This window comes from Fundulus heteroclitus, chromosome 12 (assembly GCF_011125445.2).
Source record: "Fundulus heteroclitus isolate FHET01 chromosome 12, MU-UCD_Fhet_4.1, whole genome shotgun sequence".
NCBI lineage: Eukaryota > Metazoa > Chordata > Actinopteri > Cyprinodontiformes > Fundulidae > Fundulus > Fundulus heteroclitus.
In genome coordinates, this window is record NC_046372.1 from 48157709 (window position 1) to 48179024 (window position 21316).

Sequence of the window (21316 nt, forward strand, 5' to 3'; positions counted from 1 at the left end):
ATCCCATATGTGTTAAGAGTTTCTGAAAAAAAGATTGAGAGCTGTCTCAAAATACAACATCTGGGTAAATTTCAAACTTAATAACGCTCTCAAAATCTGGTTCATTCCAAAGCAGAACACCCAAACCACATGTGCAATTAAATGCTTTCAAGTTATTTTATGATTAATATAATAACCCATGGTCTTTCAGGCTTTGTCCAGTGAATATCAACTCAATATAGCTTTGATATTAGGACAACAGAAAAAAGACAGATTTGAGTTCTAGCATTGTTTAACAGCAAACTCTACACACACGCTGTTTTCTAGCTTTCTCAGCTCTGCTGACACCTGGACACACAATAATAACAAGTTCCACATTACTGCATTCCTCAATGCTTCCTCTTTTTACTGATCTGGAACCTTTAAGGATGTAATCATTACAGTTTAGAAGAATTTGACAAATCATTTCCAGGACTATAACACCCTGTGAGTATCTGAGTGAAAAGGGTTGTGTTCAAAACAAAAGCAGTGCAACATAATTAACCAGAATAATCACTGTTTTTGATAGAAATTATATTTCTACATCTCACTCAATAACTGCTGGAGATAGGCACTGATTGGGCAAGTGACACCTAGTGCCTGCCTACCAAAGATGGATTTTAACCAATCACGTTATCAAATGAAAATATAAGCTGCAGGCACCATGAGGAACCACAACAAGTTACACTGGTCAAGACACTTCTTGCTGTTCTTCTTTCAAAGAAGAAATTGTGGATTCTGAATAATCAGATGTGATAGCAGCAGGTATGCATGTGTCCTCCATCGTTGCCATGTTTATTGTGGTTTGTGTTATGAACGGAACTGAATGGGTGGACTCAGTATTCAGGCTAACAAGCAGAGATTTCGGGTTCAGATGTTTTAGTGCTCTCAGATAAGCAGGACAGGGACAGGCAGGATCAGAAGTCAAATGGCAGTCAAAAACGGTACAAAAAAGGCAGTCGAAAATCAGGCAGAAGTACCGACAGGGATAAAGCAAGCTCGGATATTTTTTGGCAGATTCGGGTAGGCAAAACAGGCAATCAGTCAGACAGGGCAGGAAAAAACAGATCAAGGGACAGGCTGGCTCAGAATCAAAAAGCAATCGGGTTTGCATCAACAGGTCAATCAGAATATAGAACGCTGGAACAAAACTCACCGTGGGCTCGTAAATGATCTGGCAGAGAACTGAAGACCGAGGCAGAACTATATAGTGGAGTACACAGGTGAAATGGAGTGAAAACTAATTACAGGGAAGGCAGGTGAAACTAATCAGGGCAAGAAAGCTGACAGATTGCTGAGGGGAGACCAAACAGAGCTGATAAAGTGACAGGTGGAAAACAGGTAACCTAAAGAGAACAACATGTCTAAATCAAAACCCAAACAAGACCCCAAAAGCAGAAACTTAACTAATAAATCTGATAACATAAACCAAGACAAAACCCAAATCGTGACAGTTCGGCTGTGGGCTCGGCACCACCTCTTGTTTTCGTGAAACACCTGGTATGTCCCACCTCAAACTATACTGCAAAGTAATTGGCCTGAACCCAAAACCGGTTGGGGCTCAAACAAATGACATGGGAGTGGACAAGATGGATTCTCGTGTGATTGTGAACACACAAATACCATGAGAATTCAATACCATAAGTATTAAACTTCCTTTATCTAAGTCCCAACTGGAATTCATTCCAGTACAGTAGTTTAAAAAGGAAAAAACAAACATCTTTCCTAAATGAAAGATTCTCAAATCTTTGGATTTAGGAGGAATATTCCAAGGAAGCCCCTGAAATCCATATGGTGATAATGATTATTTTATATTTAGCCCGAGCAGCAAGCGCTGCGAAGGTCTATTGTATCTGTTGGTTTCTTATTATTATTTGACCCCCTTGAGCGGCCTTTTTGGGGGTCTAAACATATACGAAAACTCACGAAACTGGCAGAAGGTTGTACCCCAATGAAAATTTTTCGGATATAATGGAGTTGAAAATGGGTGTGGTGAAACTGCTCTACAGTGCACCTAAAAGTGAGTTGTGGCTACTGGTAAGTCCAAAAAATTAAAAAAAAATTAATGTAGGTAGATCTTCCCAAATCATGACAGAAAGTCTCTTGGGGGTATGACCTAAAAGCAACAGGAGTCGGCCATTTTGGAGGTCAAAGGCCGTTTTTTGGGCCCCTTTTTTTTACTTTTACTCACCTCAAACTTTAACGAACTCTTCCTATGGGCTTAAATTTATGAAATTCATGAGGTTAAATTTATGAAATTGATGAGTTTTTGAAAATGTTTAGGGGCGTGGCTAAGGCACAAACTTGACCTTCATAAAAAAATTCAAAACCCTTATAACATTCCAACTGAAAGACCCAAAAATCTGAAACCTGTCATGATGGATGCTTGTCAGGTGCCCTACAAAATTCTGTGGTCAAAAGATGACGTCGTCAAAGCCATGACCCCTGAGGTCAGAAAGTGTGTTTTTAGCTTGGAAAGGTCCCATGCAGACACCACTGACCTAGTCCACACGAAAGTGGGTCAGAAGACAGATAACATGTTGGTCTCACTTGCTTTTAAGTAGAAAGACATTTGGATGCAGTGTCTGGCCATGGTGGCGTGGCGAAGTCAGCCATCTTGCCATGACCATACGTTTGGCTCCAGATTCCACATTTTTCCATCTGGTCTTGGTCCAGTCCCAAAATGATTTCCAGTGAAATTTCCTGTGGGCGTGGCCTACTGTTTCTACAGCGCCCTCTAGAATATTTCAAAACATCAGCCCCCAAGCCATGCTTTGTCCAAGGTTTCTGAAATTGGATATACATATGTAACAGATGAGGACCTACAAAAAAGTCGCTTGGACTCATGGTCCAAACCCCACAGGAAGTCCACCATTTTGGATCAAAACCACCATTTTGTCTGTTCAAACACCTATTATTCGGTAAATGAAAAAAAATTCACCAAAAATCTGTCGTTTGTTTTTATGGGCTCAGAATCTCAGGATGTATTCCTTGGATAGATTAAAGCCTATGGTACACACTAATCCAAGCTTTATTTTTGATGTCCGTCACTCTAAATCTTTAAAAGTTGGTCAAATGAACAATCACTATATCTGCAACATACATGTCTCAATCTTTTTGTAAATGGGCACGCATCTTCAGTTAACAGAGCCTAAAATATGTTGTCAGTTTGGTGCAAATCCATACCTGTTTGACTAAATTAGGTCACATTAAAGTTTTTGCCTATGTCACTATAAGCTCTAAATTTGTTTTCTCTACAGTTTCTGCATCAAACTACATGGAAATAATTTAGCAGTTAGAACACGTTTTCCACATTACCTGTAAATATTTTCAGGGCCAACGGTTGAATTTTAATAAATATTTGAATTTCACAGAAACTGCCCTGTTCATTCTCTATGGAATAATAAATACCACTTTCGGCCACTATTGGCGCTGTTTCACCCTTTTTCATTACAGTACGTTTGAATGGCAGATAAATGAAGAGATTCTGCCTTATTTAAAAACTACATTTGTATCACAGTAAATAGAAAATGGGAAAATTATTTTAGTAAGTTTTATTAATAAAATGAGATATTAGTATGTAGTCTTTAAACAAGACAATGTTGAGGGTTACACAAGAGTGATCTGGATTTTCTCACAAAGCAAATCATGCACAGTCACTAACAAAAGTCTTCTCACTTATCCATTTTCTAGAAGCAACAGCTAAATTATATTATTCTGATACTAGGTCATCAAATCTATGTCAGTTGAGTCTGTCAACTAGGTTGCCTGTAGGGATTTTTTAGTTCCAGCAGAATCCGTATTCAGTGACACAGTATTGACACAGAATCAATACAGTTTGGTAATGTGTCGAAACACTTCATGACGCCTCATCTACCCATCACTAGTTATGACTATTGCATTGGTGGTGATAGGTGGAATTGAGCACCAATCCCGCGGTTGGCATGGAGGTCGTCAAGCGACGCTTCCGCGGTGCCACCATTGCTGCTTGCAGCTTTAATTTAAAATTGTGTTTTGTACTCCTAGATAGTGTAGGACTTTGAAAACGAAATCACTTAGTTGAACACTTTATAAATAATTCAAGTTTTATTCAATAACTCACAGTGTATAATATAACTGTGGGTTATAAATAAGAGTGAGTGATAGCCTGGGTGCGATTTGCTGGGGGGATGGGGGAGATTTTCCTCCCCTCTGGTTGTGATGTCCCCCCCCTCTGGTCATTCATGTTTTATCCCTGGGGGGGATACATTCCTCCCCCTTCTGATCTGAATAAGTAATATTATCAGGGGTGTAATGTTCTCCGTCGCTGTGAGGGACTTTCGTCATTTGAAAAATGAGCGCAAAATGTTCCGTGTAGACTTTTTATTCAAGATTTTAAACAGAAGCTGCGCTTAACCAATGAAATCTGGCAGAGCCAGGACATTAGCCAATCAGAAGAAGAGTAGGGCGGGTCTTTGCAAAGCAGAAATCTACTAGTTTATCGGTGTTCAATCATTTTAACTTTTGGAAGAACATCTCAAACTGACCACAGATGCATGAATGAAAGTTGTGGTGGTCAAAGGTTTTCTTTGGATTTATGCAAACCAGCAGGTCAGAAAGTTCAGTGGATAGAACAGCTGACAACGACTTCCCTCGGTAAGTGTGTCTATCGCTGTTATGTTTTATATAAAACTGAAAGAGTAACGCTTAGCTCAGCTAATTTAGCATGACACACTTTTTTTTAAGAAGAAGAAGGGTCGGAATGTAAAACGATGTCCCGGTTTGACTGGGTCTGATTCAGAAAAAGTAAAAAAAAAACATAAATATTATTCCACCTGCGCTTTTCTGTAACAAAGAAGGTCGTGGAGGGGCTGTTGACCATCTCCAGCAGTCAATGAGCGAGAGGTGGGGACACAGAGTATATAGGATTGATTTATATTGAATGTGACAGTGGAGTTAATGTACAGGTGTGAAGAAGATGATGTAATGATGCAAGCTGCTGTCTTTTGAATTAGCTGCAGTTTATGGAGGGTTTTGAAATTGTAAAGTGGAAAGGTGAGTGGACTGTGGACCAGTTTCGCAAAAAGTGTGAAGGAAGAACTTGCTTGATGCTTAATTATAATGATATGAAAGTTAACCAGTTGATGTTCTGGATGTGGAAAGTGAAGGAGATTATAGAGAGGGCTGTCCAGGATGGCGCCAAGGCTCTGAAGCTGGAAGGTGGGAGAGATACAGGAATTGTCAATGGAACTACCAGATTTGGTTAAAGTGGACTTTGCACAATAACCAAATTAGGTTACTAAGGTGGCATGACGTCCACGGCCCAGGAATATATGGCCTGACTAGAAAATGTTTTCAGCCAAATTGATTATTTTTGCTTTAACCCCTGAATGTTTTGGACTTTTCAAAATTGATCTTAATACATGTCTTGTGTCCTTCACATTTGTAAATTAGTTTTGTTGTTTGTTTTTAAAGAGTATTATTACATTTTCTGCTCAAAGCGGTTAAAGTAAACTAATACCCACTCCTGAGTCCCGACAGTAGATGGCGCAAGTTTAAAAACAAAAGTCTAACCTACTGGACCATTTAATGTAGAACAGATTACTAGATCAATGTGTGCTTCTGTGCTTTTTTGTCTCTCTTGTTGTGTCTCTGCTCTGTCTTCTGTAACCCCAGTCGGTCGAGGCAGATGACCGTTCATACTGAGCCCGGTTCTGCCGGAGGTTTTCCTTCCCGTTAATGGGGAGTTTTCCTCTCCACTGTCGCTTCATGCTTGCTCAGTATGAGGGATTGCAGCAAAGCCATGTACAATGCAGACGACTCTCCATGTGGCTCTACGGTTCCCCAGGAGTGAATGCTGCTTGTCGGGACTTTGATGCAATCAACTGGTTTCCTTATATAGGACATTTTTGACCAATCTGTATAATCTGACCCAATCTGTATAATATGATTGAATTTGACTTTGTAAAGTGCCTTGAGAAGACATGTTTCATGATTTGGCGCTATATAAATAAATTGAATTGAATTGAATTGAATTGGATCTAGCTAGCAACCTGAAAGAGCACCTGCTAGCTAACCATTATTAATAAAACTTTTATTAATTAATACAACTTTTGAAATTATTCCCCCCTCTGTTTTTTTTGCAAATCGCACACTGGTTATAGCAATACCTGTGGACCTAGTTCCTCAGTACTCTGAGTGCAGAGTGTACTCAATTGCCTACAGTCCTTTTATATCTAAATGACATAACATTTCATTTTAAATAAGCAAAAGTTACCACCCTTTGGAGAATAATTTTCTAACCAGGAGGAAGCCTCTGTCATGGCCTGTTTCTCCCTTCTGCCCATATAAGATTCCTGGCCAGAATTCCTCTGAGTTCTCTTCTCTGTGTGATGGAAACTAACAGCAAGCTGACAACTCAGTACCCAGGTAGAGAGGGTCAGGCAGAAGTTTATCAGAGTTCTCTACGTATTTTACACCTTCTTTGTTCTTCCCATGTCACCAAACTTCTTTGAGGAAGAATCACCCGCTTCTGTCAGGTGGCACAGTTCTTTAGCAGACAGGCCAAGCAAGATGCCTGAAAGTGCTCCAGCGAAACTATTCATTTGACTCAGCAGGGCCTAGGATTGGGGTAGCTGCGCTCAGAGCCAGATCCAACTCGGAGAAATCACTCAAGGTGGGTTTGAGCCTGTGTAAAGACAACAAAGGCAGCAGTTCAGTGTGCATTTCAGATTTTCAGAAAAAGAAACAGAAGCATTTCCAGTTTTAGTCATCCTTTCCCCTTTAAATTTAGATTTTTTTTATTAACCTTTTCTAATTCTTTTGAAATTTATTTGGAAAAGACAGTGAAACTTAAAGAAAATTAACAATTTTCTATCCATTCATTCATCCACATTTTCAGGCCTATATTTTCTTTTTGTGAACTCAGATTATTTCTCCCCCAGACACTGGTAAAACTTTTAAACTTATTCTTAGCCCATTTGGTACTTCAAATACCATCGTAGTTATTTACCATTCAAAATGTAATGACCACAACAAAAAAATAAATCAAATGTATTTATCTCCATTTTTTAATGCGGCACCATGTAAGTTTTGACCCAAGTATTAGCTTAACTTGAGATTCAATAAATTATTTTTCAGGAAAATGTACATCACTTGGCACATATCGATGCCTAGTGCAAGCTGCCCTTCTCAAAATCTCAGCTATGTAACTTGAGTGGTGCAGATCCAGTGTTCTGACTGTTCACCATACCCATCGGAACAGCATACCCTTGGTTAAAGTGCGTGCGCTGCAATGAAATCTGCATAATTCTCAATGCGTTAAATTCCGTTCATTAATTTACCATACCTTGAATTACTAGTTGTTTATGTGTATTGTATTGTGTGTTAATTACGCATTACTTAATTGCATGCCTTGTAAGAAATATACACTGAAGTTTCTATATTTTGTTTAGCAAATGGAGCCATATAATCATTTAATCTCCTGTTAAATTGCTCACTCTGGTGTTGGCTCAACTTATTAATGTTAACATGGCCATGATTAATATAACAAAATATAGTAAATATAGTTCACAAACATGCATGTCAGCTCTTCTCCTCTGTTGAAGTTTCTGCAGCCTTTCATAATCAAATGATTGAGCTTGTTGCCTCCCCCATCCTTCTCTTCCATGGCTCTTAGAGCTCCGCTCCCTCTTCCTCTGGCTCTGCCTTGTCATCTCCCTCTCCGTTTCAATGGGAGACTCTGAATATAATCTAGAGGGGTGAACGTGCCCTTGTCTTTACAATTACTTCTCAATCTACTAAAAGTGGTCTGCTATCGGATTCCAAAACACAGAGACTGTTTATTTATAAGTGCAATACTTCCAGTGGTCTTCAGCGGCGCAGAAAGTTACAGGTCTAGTGCCCACTAGTAGCTAAAGGTTACACGGTACTGCTTTAATCATGAACACCAGCTCATCAATGGCAAAATGCCTCTTCCATCAGGGATCTTTGCAAACATAATGCCAAGATAAGGTGTTTAAAATGTTTGGTAAATAGATACAGACTTTTATATTTGGTGCATTTAAAAGAAATGTGCATATTTTTACTTATATCAAACACTGTTCTGTCAAACCAGAAGAATTCTGCAAGATAAAACAGCAAATAAAAATCTTTATTTAAGGGGAGGGAGTAGCCAATAACGTCACACCTATTGACAAAACTAGCAAAAATGGCAGCCACACACCCCAAGATGCTCACATAGCCTACTTATTGACAGATGTTGATCCAGAGTGCAGGAATAACTTTAGTACCACTCTCTGTTTTCTTCTTGTTCTTCTGGAGCTGGTTAGTCTGTTAATTGGTTCAAAGAACATGAAACGGTGAATGGTTTTTCACATGGGCACCAAGATCTTCCTGCTTAACACTCAACCAGTCTGCAACAGACCCCTGAACCTGCAACTTAGTTTTGCCTCTGTAATATGAATGCTGGATTTTGTTGTGAAGATTCTCAGCAGAGAAACTGTAAGTGGTTGCACCTGCTAAATTGCCATATTGGGGAATTATAACAGCTACACAGACATATAGGCAGTAAATTGGGGTTCATCAGGAAATATTTGTTTATTTTAGAAAATTCAGAAATTTGAACGAGGTCCATGTAATGGGCTATTTTTCTTGTTTTTGTCCCTTTTCATTTATCATCTTAACTTTTGCTGCCTGAATTTCCTGTTCTCTTTAAAACCTGATATTATTATGAGCAACTAGGCCACTAAACCCTTTTAACATGAGACATTGTATATCTTAACACAGTAACCTGTTCGGGAAGCCACAACATATTGCAGTTGGCATGCATAGATGACTTCCTGTTCATCCATCTTAGGCTGAAACATCCACAGAAATATAAGAAGCAGCTCATTTCCTGAGCGATGTTGATTGATTTGTGCGTTTAAAGTGCACTCCTCAGTTCCAGTATACAGAGCTGTTGTTTGGCTTGCTTTCACAGCAGAGAAGTGTACAGTAATGTGATTACACCCTGGCCAGCTGCCAGCCATTGGCGGTGTTGTTTTCCTCCTGCTGCCTACTGAAAAGATGATAGAGGCTCCAAATGGGTCTGGACTCAACATTCACTGAATGCTAATTTGGTTATTGAAAGAGAAAGAGAAAGATCTGCAGTGAAGGATTAATGAAAAGATGGAAGATAGCAGGGTATGCTGACCTGGTGTCTTCATTTTCTCACCTTTTGAAACTGAGGGCAGGAAATCCTTCAGCCAATTCAATTAATGTTGGCCTATTGGAGGCAGCCTGCTGGAGTGTGATGGGAACTCTAGAGTAGAGCCAGAGCACCGTGGCCTTTAGCATGCCATATTGTTCTGCAGTGACAAGATCAGTCTGGCCTTCACTGACATACACATACACTGACACAAAACATTCAACCATTATTTTGGAGTTTTATTACCCTTTACCAACAGCAATGATTTTGATTTCTGAAGGCCATCTTAGACATGCAGATCAGATCAGACATGTCTGTTTTTTACTTCAAATCTCTATAGTCTCTTTAAAGTTGTTAAGCACTGTCAAGGCAGAGAACCCGATATTATTTTAAAAGGTCTAAAAAGTTTTAAGAAGAAATTAACCACAAAAGAATAAGAGACGCTGAATACAGCTCTCCAGTGAACTAGGCCCTGGATAAGTCCCAGCTGACTCTATGGGGATATGACTGAGATAGGAGGAGCTGGCCTCTGACGTCTGGGGCAGGAAGGCCATAAATCGGTATGCAGTAAAAATTTATTTCAGAGATATTTCAGCAAAAACTGATTAATCCAAGAGCAACAAATGAACAGCAGGATGGACCAGGGGCCATCCTAGCTCCTGGAGAGGAGAATAAAAAGGGAAGTTTCACCAAGGATTGACGTTGTTTCCTTGTGCTGGATATCGGGACATCATTGCAACAGAAGAGGAGCCACGAGGAGTAAAAGAGCTTCGGCTGAAGACTTTACACCCAGCAAGTATCAACCCACAGTCCGTGATCCTCTTGCTCCAGATTAGATTACTTCTCCTTAGAAACTATGGAAGGCGGTGGTTCCAGAATAGATTATTTCTCCTAGGTGAATTGGAATATTTTTCTGTGGATAATTTTTGGGCGCTGTGGATCTAAATTGTATTATTCTCCCTTGGATATTTTGAGACGCCGTAGCTCTAAATAGGATTATTTTTCATTGGATATTTTGTGATGGTGTGGTTCTCAATTGGATTAACGACCTGGACAGCAGGAAAAACCTGACTGTATCAAAGTTAGCTGTTCCACCTACCCTCAGCCATCTTGAGTTTAGAGATTTTTACCAGCTGAGCAGGATCTGACTCTTCTTTCAAAGACTTTCCACCTGAGCAGCTGGTGATCTGAATGAGCTTAATTGTTCCAGAATTTGCTGTTCCACAAGCTCACAATTGCCCAGGTGAGCCCCTTGCCAGTTTAACTGTTTCATCTACCCCTGGAACTCAGCACATTTCCTGATCATCTACACCAGAGGAGGAAAGCATCATCACCAGGAAGGAGGACCACAGAACAGCATTGCCTCACATACAGGAAGTCTGGGAAGTCGACACCCAGAGGATTAAGATCAAATGAGACAAGAAGAAAGACCTTCTCATCAAAGTTTCATTCAGAATTCATTGGTATCTGCAAATTAGGGAGAGTTTCCATAAGTGAATAAAATAATAATTATAATAATTGAACTGTATTGATCTCAGAATGGAGAAATTCACTTCTGCATCTTAACCCATCCCCTTGGGGAGCAGTGGGGTGCCACTGTGTGGCGCCTGGGGAGCAATTGGGGGTTAAGGGTCTTGCTCAGGGACCCAGAGTGGCGGTCTGTGGGAGTTGAACTTAGAACCTCTGGAACCCAAGCTCAATGCTCTAACCACTAGACCACCACTCCCCCCACTAGGCCACCACTCCCCTATATATAATAAATTATATTCTTGTGATTTGATTATTCTGTGGATTCTGCTGTAACTTTGCCCCGCTAGTCATTACTAATTAAAGAAACAAGATTAAAAATATTTTTATTCCAGGTAATAAAGTCAATTCAATTCAATTCAATTTTATTTATATAGCACAAATTCACAACACATGTCATCTCAAGGCACTTTCCAAAGTCAAATTCAATCAAATCATACAGATTGGTCAAAAGGATTCCTATCTAAGGAAACCCAGCAGATTGCATCAAGTCTTGACAAGCAGCATTCACTCCTCATGAAAGAGCGTAGAACCGCAGGAAAAGTCGTCTGCATTGCTGGTGGCTTTGCAGCAATCCCTCTTACAGAGCATGCATGAAGTGACAGTGGAGAGGAAAACTCCCCTCTAACAGGAAGGAAAACCTCCAGCAGAACCAGACTCAGTGTGAACGGTCATCTGCCTAGACCGACTGGGGTTTAAACAGTCATGTGTTTTTTGGGTTTTTTTTTTTTCAAAGGTTGCATTGGCCCAATCTAAACAACACTCTGGTGACTTATTATTTTCCTAGTCACTAAAACCTTTCTAGCTCTGACACCAATTGCACGTTTTAGAAGAATAGCAGCCATTTTATGCTATTGCTTAATGACCTACTTTTAATAAAGAACACAAACACTAAATTCCAATTAAATCTTTTTTAACCACCTTTTTTTTAACCATTACTGACATTTAAAATAAACAAAATCAAGAGACCTGAGTGATATCATTAAATACTTACAAACATAAAGAATAGTCTAAAGATACCAGAAACTCCAGTCAATATTTAAATAACCATTTGATGAAAAATAAATATAATAACTAATAAACAGAATTGCTTATTTAGGTGGGAATAGCACACTACCAGTTTTTTGCAACTAAAATATGGTAGGACTAGGCTACAATGTAAACAAACACCACTCAACAACAACCAAACAAACTGTACAGAATGTCATACATGGTAATACCCAAAAGACTTAGGAATCATGACCCGTTGGATGAAGAGCTGGTTTCAGTTAACCTCTCATAGTTAGAGGGGATGGGCTTAACTCTGTGACAACAATGATTCATAAAGGGCCAATGTGTCAGGTAATCCTTTTTGGATGGTGTGGGATAGAACAACCCAGACAGAACAGATCATATAATTGCAGATTATATAATGTATAGTTGTTATAGACTATGGTTCAGATAAAAAATACAAGTGCAACTAAATTAATTAGAATCCCATCAACATACATTTTTTCACTTATTCAATTTAAAGTGAAATTTGTTTATTATATATTTATTAGATATAGAGTGATCCCATATATTTAGTGTTCATCTTTGTTAATGTTGATGATTATGGGTTACTTAAAAACTAAAAATGTAACAAAATTCAGCTTCTCAGGTAATGATAATATCATAAAAAAAATTATAAAACTTATTTGATAGTGATCACTAGATCATCTGCAGTGTTGGGTCTGGTGTCTCTCATCTTTCTCTTGACAATATAGATGCTCCATGGGCTTTAGGTTAGGCGAGCTTGGTAGCTAGTAAAGCACCATGATACCATGGTCTAATACCATGGTCCATAACACAGGTATTGGTACCTCCTCCATAATCCTAGTCAGCAGAAGTAAGCATGAATGGCTTTAAGATATCCTTACAGACAGCTATGATCACTTTGAACTTGATAAAACCCAGTGGTCCAAACCCAGACTTGCTCTCCAAATCATCAGTGTGGGTGGGAACTTCACACTGGACCTCAAAACACTTTCTGCACCTCTTTGGTCTTTTTCCAGGCTCTGGGACCTTGATTTTAAAACGAAACTAATTATTTTATATTAACCTAGATAGACGACTTTAGACCCAACAGTTGTAGCCCATGTACTAGATATGTCTGTGTGGCGGTTTTTCGGTCAGCTGTAGTCTGTGCCTTGGGAGTCTACCCCAATCTCTTTAATGGCCCTTGAAGCACTATATTGCTTTCCTGGTTACAGCACTGAACCAACAGCATCTTTACTAACAATCTTTTGTGGCTTGCCCTCCTTGTGGAGGTTGTGTCTGACTGCTGGAATCTGTCACGTTAGCAAGTCTTATTTCATTTTCTGTGATACGTACTTTTGGGTTGTCATTAGCTGTATGCCATAATAATCAAAATTAATAGAAATAAGTACTTGGAATATATTAATCTCTGTAATAAATATTAGTTTCACCTATGAATCAAATTACTTAAATAAGATGACTTTAATATAATGTATGGAAATGCTGAAATGTGAGCAGCTTTTTCTGGAAAGGGGTCATTAGCATGATTAGAGTTTGGTCCTATCTCTCTCTCTCTCTGTCTCTCTGTCTCTCTCTCTCTCTCACACACACCTCTCTCTCTCTCTCTCTCTCTCTCTCTATATATATATATATATATATATATATATATATATATATATATATATATATATATATATATATATATATATATATATATAAATTTTATTTTATTGTATTTTTATTTTTTATCAGCACCATCAACACCAAGTCAAATTCCTTGTAAGTGCAAACCTACTTGGCGATTAAACTTGAGTCTTGACTCTGATTCTGATATATATATATATATATATATATATATATATATATATATATATATATATATATATATATATATATATATATATATATATATATACACAACTTTATATACAACTTTTAGTGTTGAACAAGTAATGGTTATTATTTTGTTTATAGTAATTTCTGAGATAGAGTTGCTTTGGCAAACTTTGTAGAAGTGCTTGTTGTCGTTCTTTTTCCCTAAATAGGCTGATGAACATCTCCTTTGGGTTGGATAACGTCTGGATCAGCAGAATTCATGCTTAGAATGTTTCATATTGCTGCGTTGCTGACTTTTTGTCTCTTTGTGTTCTGTCTCCTGCCTCACAGCATAGCCACTCCCACCCCTCTCCAGGGATGTATTTAGATGTATGTATACTCTCTCTCATGTCATTCAGTACCTCCATGTTTTTTTTACAGTTACAATTACATTAGATTTGTGTCAATGAAAATTGATAGATGTATAGAAGTAGTGCCAGTACACATGCAGCTATGTCCTTACTGTATATGGCCTGGTGCTATTATTGCCGCAGCTTTTAAAGAAAACTGGAGAATGCTTTCTGTCGTCTAATATGTAGAAATGTTGAAATCCAGGATTTACATCCTCATCTTTGAATCTAATGTGATTTCTTCTGTCAGATTTGGTAAGAATCATGTGTAGTAATACTTTGGAGTTTGTGTTCCACATAACTAACTTGTGTGGTTGTCATTGATGTCTTTTCTTTCCTTGTTCCATTAGTCTGGAAAGGATGCTAGCCCTATGAGGCGCTCAGCCTCCACTGTAGCACCACAGCGCCCCCAAGAGGTTAACCTGAGGGACTACACCCTGGAGAAACCGCGGCAGGAGAGAACACATCACCATCACCACCACCATCATCACTGCCACCACCGCAGAGACCGGGAGAAAGAGAAAAGACAGAGGTCTTTGGATACCCCTCTTGGTCAGCCTCCCAGCTCAGCTGGTCAGTCAGCAACAACAGTAGCGTTTTTTTTTTTTAAATCCCCCTGTTCTACCGGTAGCATTTATAAAACAATGACGGTTAGATTAATTGGTCACTCTAAGTTGCCCTTAGGTGTGAGTGTATGTGTACATGTTTGTGTGACTCTAAGTTGCCCTGTGATAGACTGGTGATCCGTTCAGGATGTACCCCACATCTCTCCCCATGACTGCTGGAGATAAAACATGAAAGGGCTGGTCCATGATGACTTTCACTGGGAAAGAAAAAAAGAGTTAATGGCAACGATAGCTGCAGTAATGTCTTTTTTCAACAATAAGGCCATGGACCAGGGGTCATTTCTTCCTCCAAAAATGGGAGAAATTCCCACTTATTCATAAACGGACTGAAATAAGAAACAAAACATTGAAAGTGATAACAAAATCATGACAAATTTGCAAACATGTTTCCTGAGAAGTCAAATGAAAAGAACCACGCTTTAACTCGATATCAGTTGTTTTATGTTGTTGGTATCTTACCCTACACCTTAAAGATTTTGCTCTAAATGCTTAGTTGTTAGAGATGAAAATTAAAAACCCATAAGATACACAACTTGTCGACCTCTATATTATTCCTCCATTTAAGGCGTACCTGAAGAGCCGGCATCTGAACGTGCTGCTTCCAGAGAGCGAGCCCATAAACGTGGGCGCTCCCATGAGAGGAAACATCGTCAGTCCTCAGCTGACAAGCAACGCTACTACTCCTGTGACCGCTTTTGCAGCCGGGAACACTGCTGTCCCAAATCTGCCACTGCCATCTGCTCCTACCAGGAGGAGCAGGAAACCAGCAAAAAGCAGGTAGGAAGCCGCAGCAATGAAGCTGAATGGATGATGGGAAGCAGTTTCCTGATTTATTTGGATACGCCAAAGCTATTCATAGCAAAACCATTGAAATTCTTTTTCCAGGTGGAATTTATTGATTCCTTGTCAGATGTAGTTCCATCAATAATGAAAACAAAAGTTACGACTGTAACTACGGTTCTATGAATCCCGGATGACCGCCAGAGGCAGTGCTTAAAGCACTGAATGATCACTGAATAATCACTCTTGCACATGCACAGGTCTTTTTGGGACTAAGAATTACTTGAGTAAAATCTCCCTGGGACCTGCAGGGGTCGACAGGCAATATAGCACCCTTGGCCAGCAAGGCATCTATCTCGTGGCTCAGAGTCTTAGCCTTTACCTGGTCGGGAATTACCGTCATCATGACTCGACCAGGAAAAGGAGGGCGGTGGCGGAACTGTAGCATGTAATCCTGGGTAAGCGTAGACACCACCCATGGATCAGAAACGAGAGCGGTCCAGCAACAGAGCTGGTCCTGGGTAAAGTGCCCCACCGCCAGCTCGGTGATGCACTGGCCATGAGTAGTCCGTGGTTTCCCCACGGACAGTTTAGTCGGGGTAGGATAAGTGCGCGAAAGAGACGCAGAGGCACTCCCAGCAAGACGTTGCAATCGTCTGCGATGCAGGCCGGCCAGCTGCTGCCTGGTAAGCAAAGCTCAGGTTGACCACTCTAAGACTGCAAACTCCCCAGGAACCACTGGAAGGCTCATCAGGGTCCCTCTACAGGCTTCGGTTAGAGGAGACTGAGCCAGCCAACTTGGCGGCGTGCTTGAACAAGGGTAGACAGGACACGGCCGATTTCCCTTGACAAAAGAGCAAATGCATGAAGAGGTGCGTCCAACAACTCCTGAGTAGGCGCATCAATCGCAAAGCCCTCCAAAGAGGCTGAGAGACGCAGTAATAAATGCGACAATTAGTTGCCAAGTCGCCCCAACGAGACCCCGAACCATAGACTTTACAGAGCAGATCATCAGTCACACGGCACTGAGGACGAGGACTACTGCCATTAGCTCTCAAAGCCTGCTCCAGCGTCACAATAAGGGATGCTATGGCATGTCCGACAGAAGGCATATGGCCCAAGCCAAACTTGGGCGCATCTTTGCATGGCCGCCAGGGCCCTGCCATCAGAGGTCGGGTGTGAAAAGGCCTTAGTGTCTACCCAACAGGCATGAACCTCCTTCACATATTCGGCAGATGGGCAAACCATTAAGGACGACCTAGTAGTAGGACACCGAAAGAAAGCACTGGAAGCCGCAGGTCACATTGTCACGTGACTATATGGACTTACCGGTAAGGCAAGGCAAGGCAAATTTATTTATATAACACAATTCAGTACAAAGACAATGCAAAGTGCTTTACATGATTAAAATATAGCAAAATAAAATAGAATAAAAGCAAGTAGGAATAAAATGTAGATAGAAAAAAGAACAAAAAAGTGGTGATTCAGTTAACTAGAACAGTTGAAGGCAATCCTAAACAAATGTGTTTTTAATCTTGATTTAAAGAACTCAGGCTTTCCACAACTTTACAATTTTCTGGGAGTTTGTTCCAGATAAGTGGAGCATAGGAACTAAATGCTGCTTCTCCGTGTTTGGTTCTGGCTCTAGGTATGCAGAGCAGGCTGGAGTCAGAAGACCTGAGTGGTCTGGATGGTTGATACACTGATAACAAGTCTGTGATGTATTTAGGTGCTAAGCCATTCAGGGATTTATAGACTAACAGAAGTATTTTAAAGTCTATTCTCTGAGATACAGGGAGTCAGTGTAAGGACTTTAGAACTGGGGTGATGTGCTCTACTTTCTTAGTCTTGGTGAGGCCGCGGGCAGCAGCGTTCTGGATCAGCTGCAGCTGTCTGACCCACTTTTTAGGCAGACCTGTGAAAACACCGTTGCAGTAATCAATTCTACTAAATATAAACGCATGGATTAGTTTTTCCAGATTCTGCTGAGACATTAGTCCTTTAATCCTAGAAATGTTATTCAGGTGATAGAAAGCCGACCTTGTAACTGTCTTTAGATGCTTTTGAAGGTTCAGGTCTGAGTCCATCACTACACCCAGATTTCGGGCCTGATTAGTGGTTTCTAGCTGAAGCGACTGAAGCTGTGAGCTAACTTTTGATCTCTCCTCTATTGGTCCAAATATTATTACTTCTGTTTTGTTTTTATTCAACTGAAGAAAATTTTAGCACATCCACGTATTGATTTCTTCTAGGCATTTACTTAGTGCCTGAACTGGTCCATAGTCACCTGTTGACATGGTGATGTAGAGCTGTGTGTCATCTGCAGTTATGGTGGCTGATGTTGTTGTTTTTTATGATCTGAGCTAGAGGGAGCATGTAGATATTGAATAGGAGGGGACCCAGGATGGACCCTTGGGGAACCCCACATGTGATTTTTGTCATCTCTGACGTAAAGTTACCTACTGACACAAAAAAGTCCCTGTCCTTTAAGTAGGATTTAAACCAGTGGAGAGCTGTACAACAGAGGCCGACCCATTTCTCCAGGCGCTCTAACAGAATGGAGTGATCGACAGTATCAAATGCTGCACTGAGGTCCAATAGAACCAGCACGGTGGTTCTTCCACAGTCTGTATTTATATGGATGTCATTAAACACCTTGATAAGGGCGGTCTCTGTACTGTGGTGAGCACGGAAACCTGACTGGAAAACATCAAAGCGGCTGGTGGTTGTTAAGAAGGTGTTTAATTGTTGAAACACAGCTTTTTCAATAATCTTACTGATAAAGGGGATGTTTGAGATAGGCCTGTAGTTCTGGAGTAGTAGTTTGTCTAAATTGTTCTTTTTTTACTGTGGTTTGATAATTGCTGTTTTTAGGGACTGGGGGAAAACACCTGACAGAAGGGAGGTGTTTATTATCTGAGTCAAATCAGACGCTATGACAGGCAAAACTTTCTTAAGGAAAACTGTGGGTAGAGCATCAAGACAACATGGGGAGAAACTTAGCTGCTGAATGATCTCCTCTAAGCTTTTGGAGTTTATTTGGCTGAATTGGGACATTTTGTCAGGATAAGTTCCAGCTTAATACGGCTTTGGTTCTAGAGTTGGTGTGGATGTACAAACTGATCTTCTAATTTTTAGGATTTTCTTAGTAAAGAAGTTAGCAAATTCATTGCAGGCCCTGGTGGAATGGAGTTTCGAAGCCACGGACACAGGAGGATTTGTTAACCTGTCGACTGTGGAAAATAAGACACAAGCATTATTAATGTTTTTCTTGATGATCTCTGAGAAGAAAGATTCCCTTGCATTTTTCAGTTGTAAGTTATATCTGTAAAATCTCTCTTTATAGATCTCATAGTGAACCTGCAGTCTGTTCTTTCTCCACCTGCGTTCAGCTTTTCGACATTCCCTTTTTTCACCTCTACCGGTGTCACCAGGGGTCACACGTGACCATGTTGGTATAAGATTCTCGACCTGTGCATGCGCAAGAGTGATCATTCAGTGATCATTCAGTGCTTTAAGCACCGCCTCTGATGGTCAGTAGGGATGAAATAGAAATAATGTTCACATAGTCACATCAAAAGTATCTAAGGTTAAGGCATTATAATAATCTTTTCCTTCACAGATTCTTTGATTCATTTCAGTTTAACCTCAAACAAAAGCCACAGAATCCACCTTGTAATTATTTATCAAACATAAATGAAGCCAATGTGGACACATTTAAAAAAAAAAAAAAAACAGTGTATGGCCCTAAAACCCCTAAAATGCTTGTGCATTTTAAGTAAAACACTAGAATTTAAAGTGATGCACTTTCCTGTAAGTTATGACTATCTCTCACTACTGTTCAACTGAAGTTCATCAAACACTTCAATGTTAAAATGAATTGATTAATACACCAGCTAAACAGTTCCCAGCTCTATCTTGAACTACTTCTGATTCATTAATCATAATTTGTTTAAAATAAAGCTTAAAATATGCATAGGTCATGACATCATTCACTCCTCAGCATATTAGTTATTCCATTGCCTAGCATGTGTTTTATTCTCCCCTGTTGTCTTTGTTTTTATTTTATTTTTTTACATAAACTGCATTTTATGTAAATGGACAAATTTTCAAAACCCCTTGTTCTTATTCACTTTTAATAGTTTCATCAACAGAAAGGAACATTTTGACAGATGATTCTATTTAAACTATGGTTCTAATTGCAGCCCTTTTAATCTTCTTTGCCATCTAATCAGCACAGGTGAGGTTTGCTGGGAGTTCATTTTTTACTTTAAAAACCCACTTATAATGATGGCGTAGAAAAAAAAGGTAGAAGTTGTTTCAGACTAAAGCACTCATTTCACATTTATTTGATCATTTAAATCATGCAAATAAATACACATTTGTTGTTTCTTTCGGTTACTTATCTGCAGGATGATCAAAAACAGGAAGAAGTTTGGGCAGTAAAAAAAAACTTTAATTATGGGCCTAAATTACCCTTACAAAGCAGAACTGTGTCTCTGCTGGCTGCGTGTGCAAACAGTCAGAAAACACTGAGCACGCACCTTGACGGTGATCCATCTCAAAATCTCTAAAGTTTAACTTGGTGGTTGCAGCATTAATCTGTATAGGTGGTGGTGGCTGGGCTGATAAGCAAAACAAGAATCATCGTTAGGAATTACATCTATTATAGGTTATGAAAAGTTTTTAGCTGTGTTTGAACTGTTTGACTATTGACAAAGATAATAGTGGCACTAAAACTATTGTACCTTAAAAAAACAGCATGAAATACTGAGCTGATTTACTCACAAAATAAGACCAATAAAATGACACTGACAAACAACCATCTAGCCAAAGAGAGAAGACAGGCAAGTTTATTATCACACTACTGACAGAAAAAAGCTCTGGAGAAAACCTAGAAGAGTTGTATACTAATCCTGTTGTGACAAGAGCAACAACATTAACACTTTTTCTGTCTACAACCTCTGGAACTCCTGTCAGGTTGTAAAGAAAACTTTAAAAGAGCAATAAGCGAAATCTCATTATTTTACATAGAAATAACTAAAAAACAATGATGTGAAGAACTAAAGGTAATATAGATGAACTATGTCCATCTGATATATTACCTTTGATACCATCTGATATATATTTAAATGTCCGATGTCACGCCGTACCTCTCAGTGTTGCTCTTCAGTCTCTTGTTTACATGTACATGCATGTGGACCGCTGCCACTCAGGGCTCAGCCCCTCCCTGCCCCAAAATACCACCGTCAGAGCAGCGGGGCATTGGAACGACATGGAGTAGAGAACCCCAGATCAAAACAATATCTTGTTAACAGCATTATAAAGTTATGACTCACTTACTTCGTCACTAGACATGTTCCGCCGAAAAGGTGATGCTGTTTTGTTGTGTTTTTATCCGTTCCAAATATGCGCATTGAAGGCGGCGGGTGTTAAGGTAAAGGAGGGGCTGGGTTGCAGCTGGAGTAAATGTAGAGAGAGCTGCGGCTGGTCATACATCTATCTTGTTTTGGTCTACAGACAGTGCTCAAGCACCACCTAGTGGTGAAATATCGCTTATTGCTCCTTTAACTTCAAACATTGGCCCCTTTCAGATCATGTTTCAACAATAAGCATTCAACCACAAACCCCACTTTTATAGATAATTCTGTCATTCACATTATACAATCTACCAGGTAGAGCCATGTGTGCTTTCAGAGCATGCAGCTGGGATCATCGGACCAAAGGTTTGTGGTGCACAGCTCAGCAGCATGTGCAGGGTTTCCTTTACATGCCGTGGGTTGCAATTCTTGTGCAGGATATCCAAATGCATTCAGTGCAAAGTTGTTGTGTGCCATCTTTAACATGACATTATCCATGGATTCTGCTGATTAATGAATTTCTCAGATTAGACAGACAGTAGAAGATCAGCCAGTGGCTCTCTCTGTTCCACAGGGACAGAAGGGTCCACACATTGATTTTTTTTAATCTCCAGCTGA

General features: G+C 39.8%; 1 protein-coding gene across 1 annotated transcript in view; it reads left to right on the plus strand.

Moving 5' to 3' along the window:
- cacna1ba (calcium channel, voltage-dependent, N type, alpha 1B subunit, a) overlaps nucleotides 1-21316 on the plus strand; it is a 133069-nt gene that overhangs the window by 104511 nt on the left and 7242 nt on the right. The window contains 3 exon segments of the mRNA XM_036144732.1: nucleotides 13811-13912; nucleotides 14283-14505; nucleotides 15124-15335. Of these exon segments, the coding sequence (XP_036000625.1) occupies nucleotides 13811-13912; nucleotides 14283-14505; nucleotides 15124-15335 (537 nt within the window).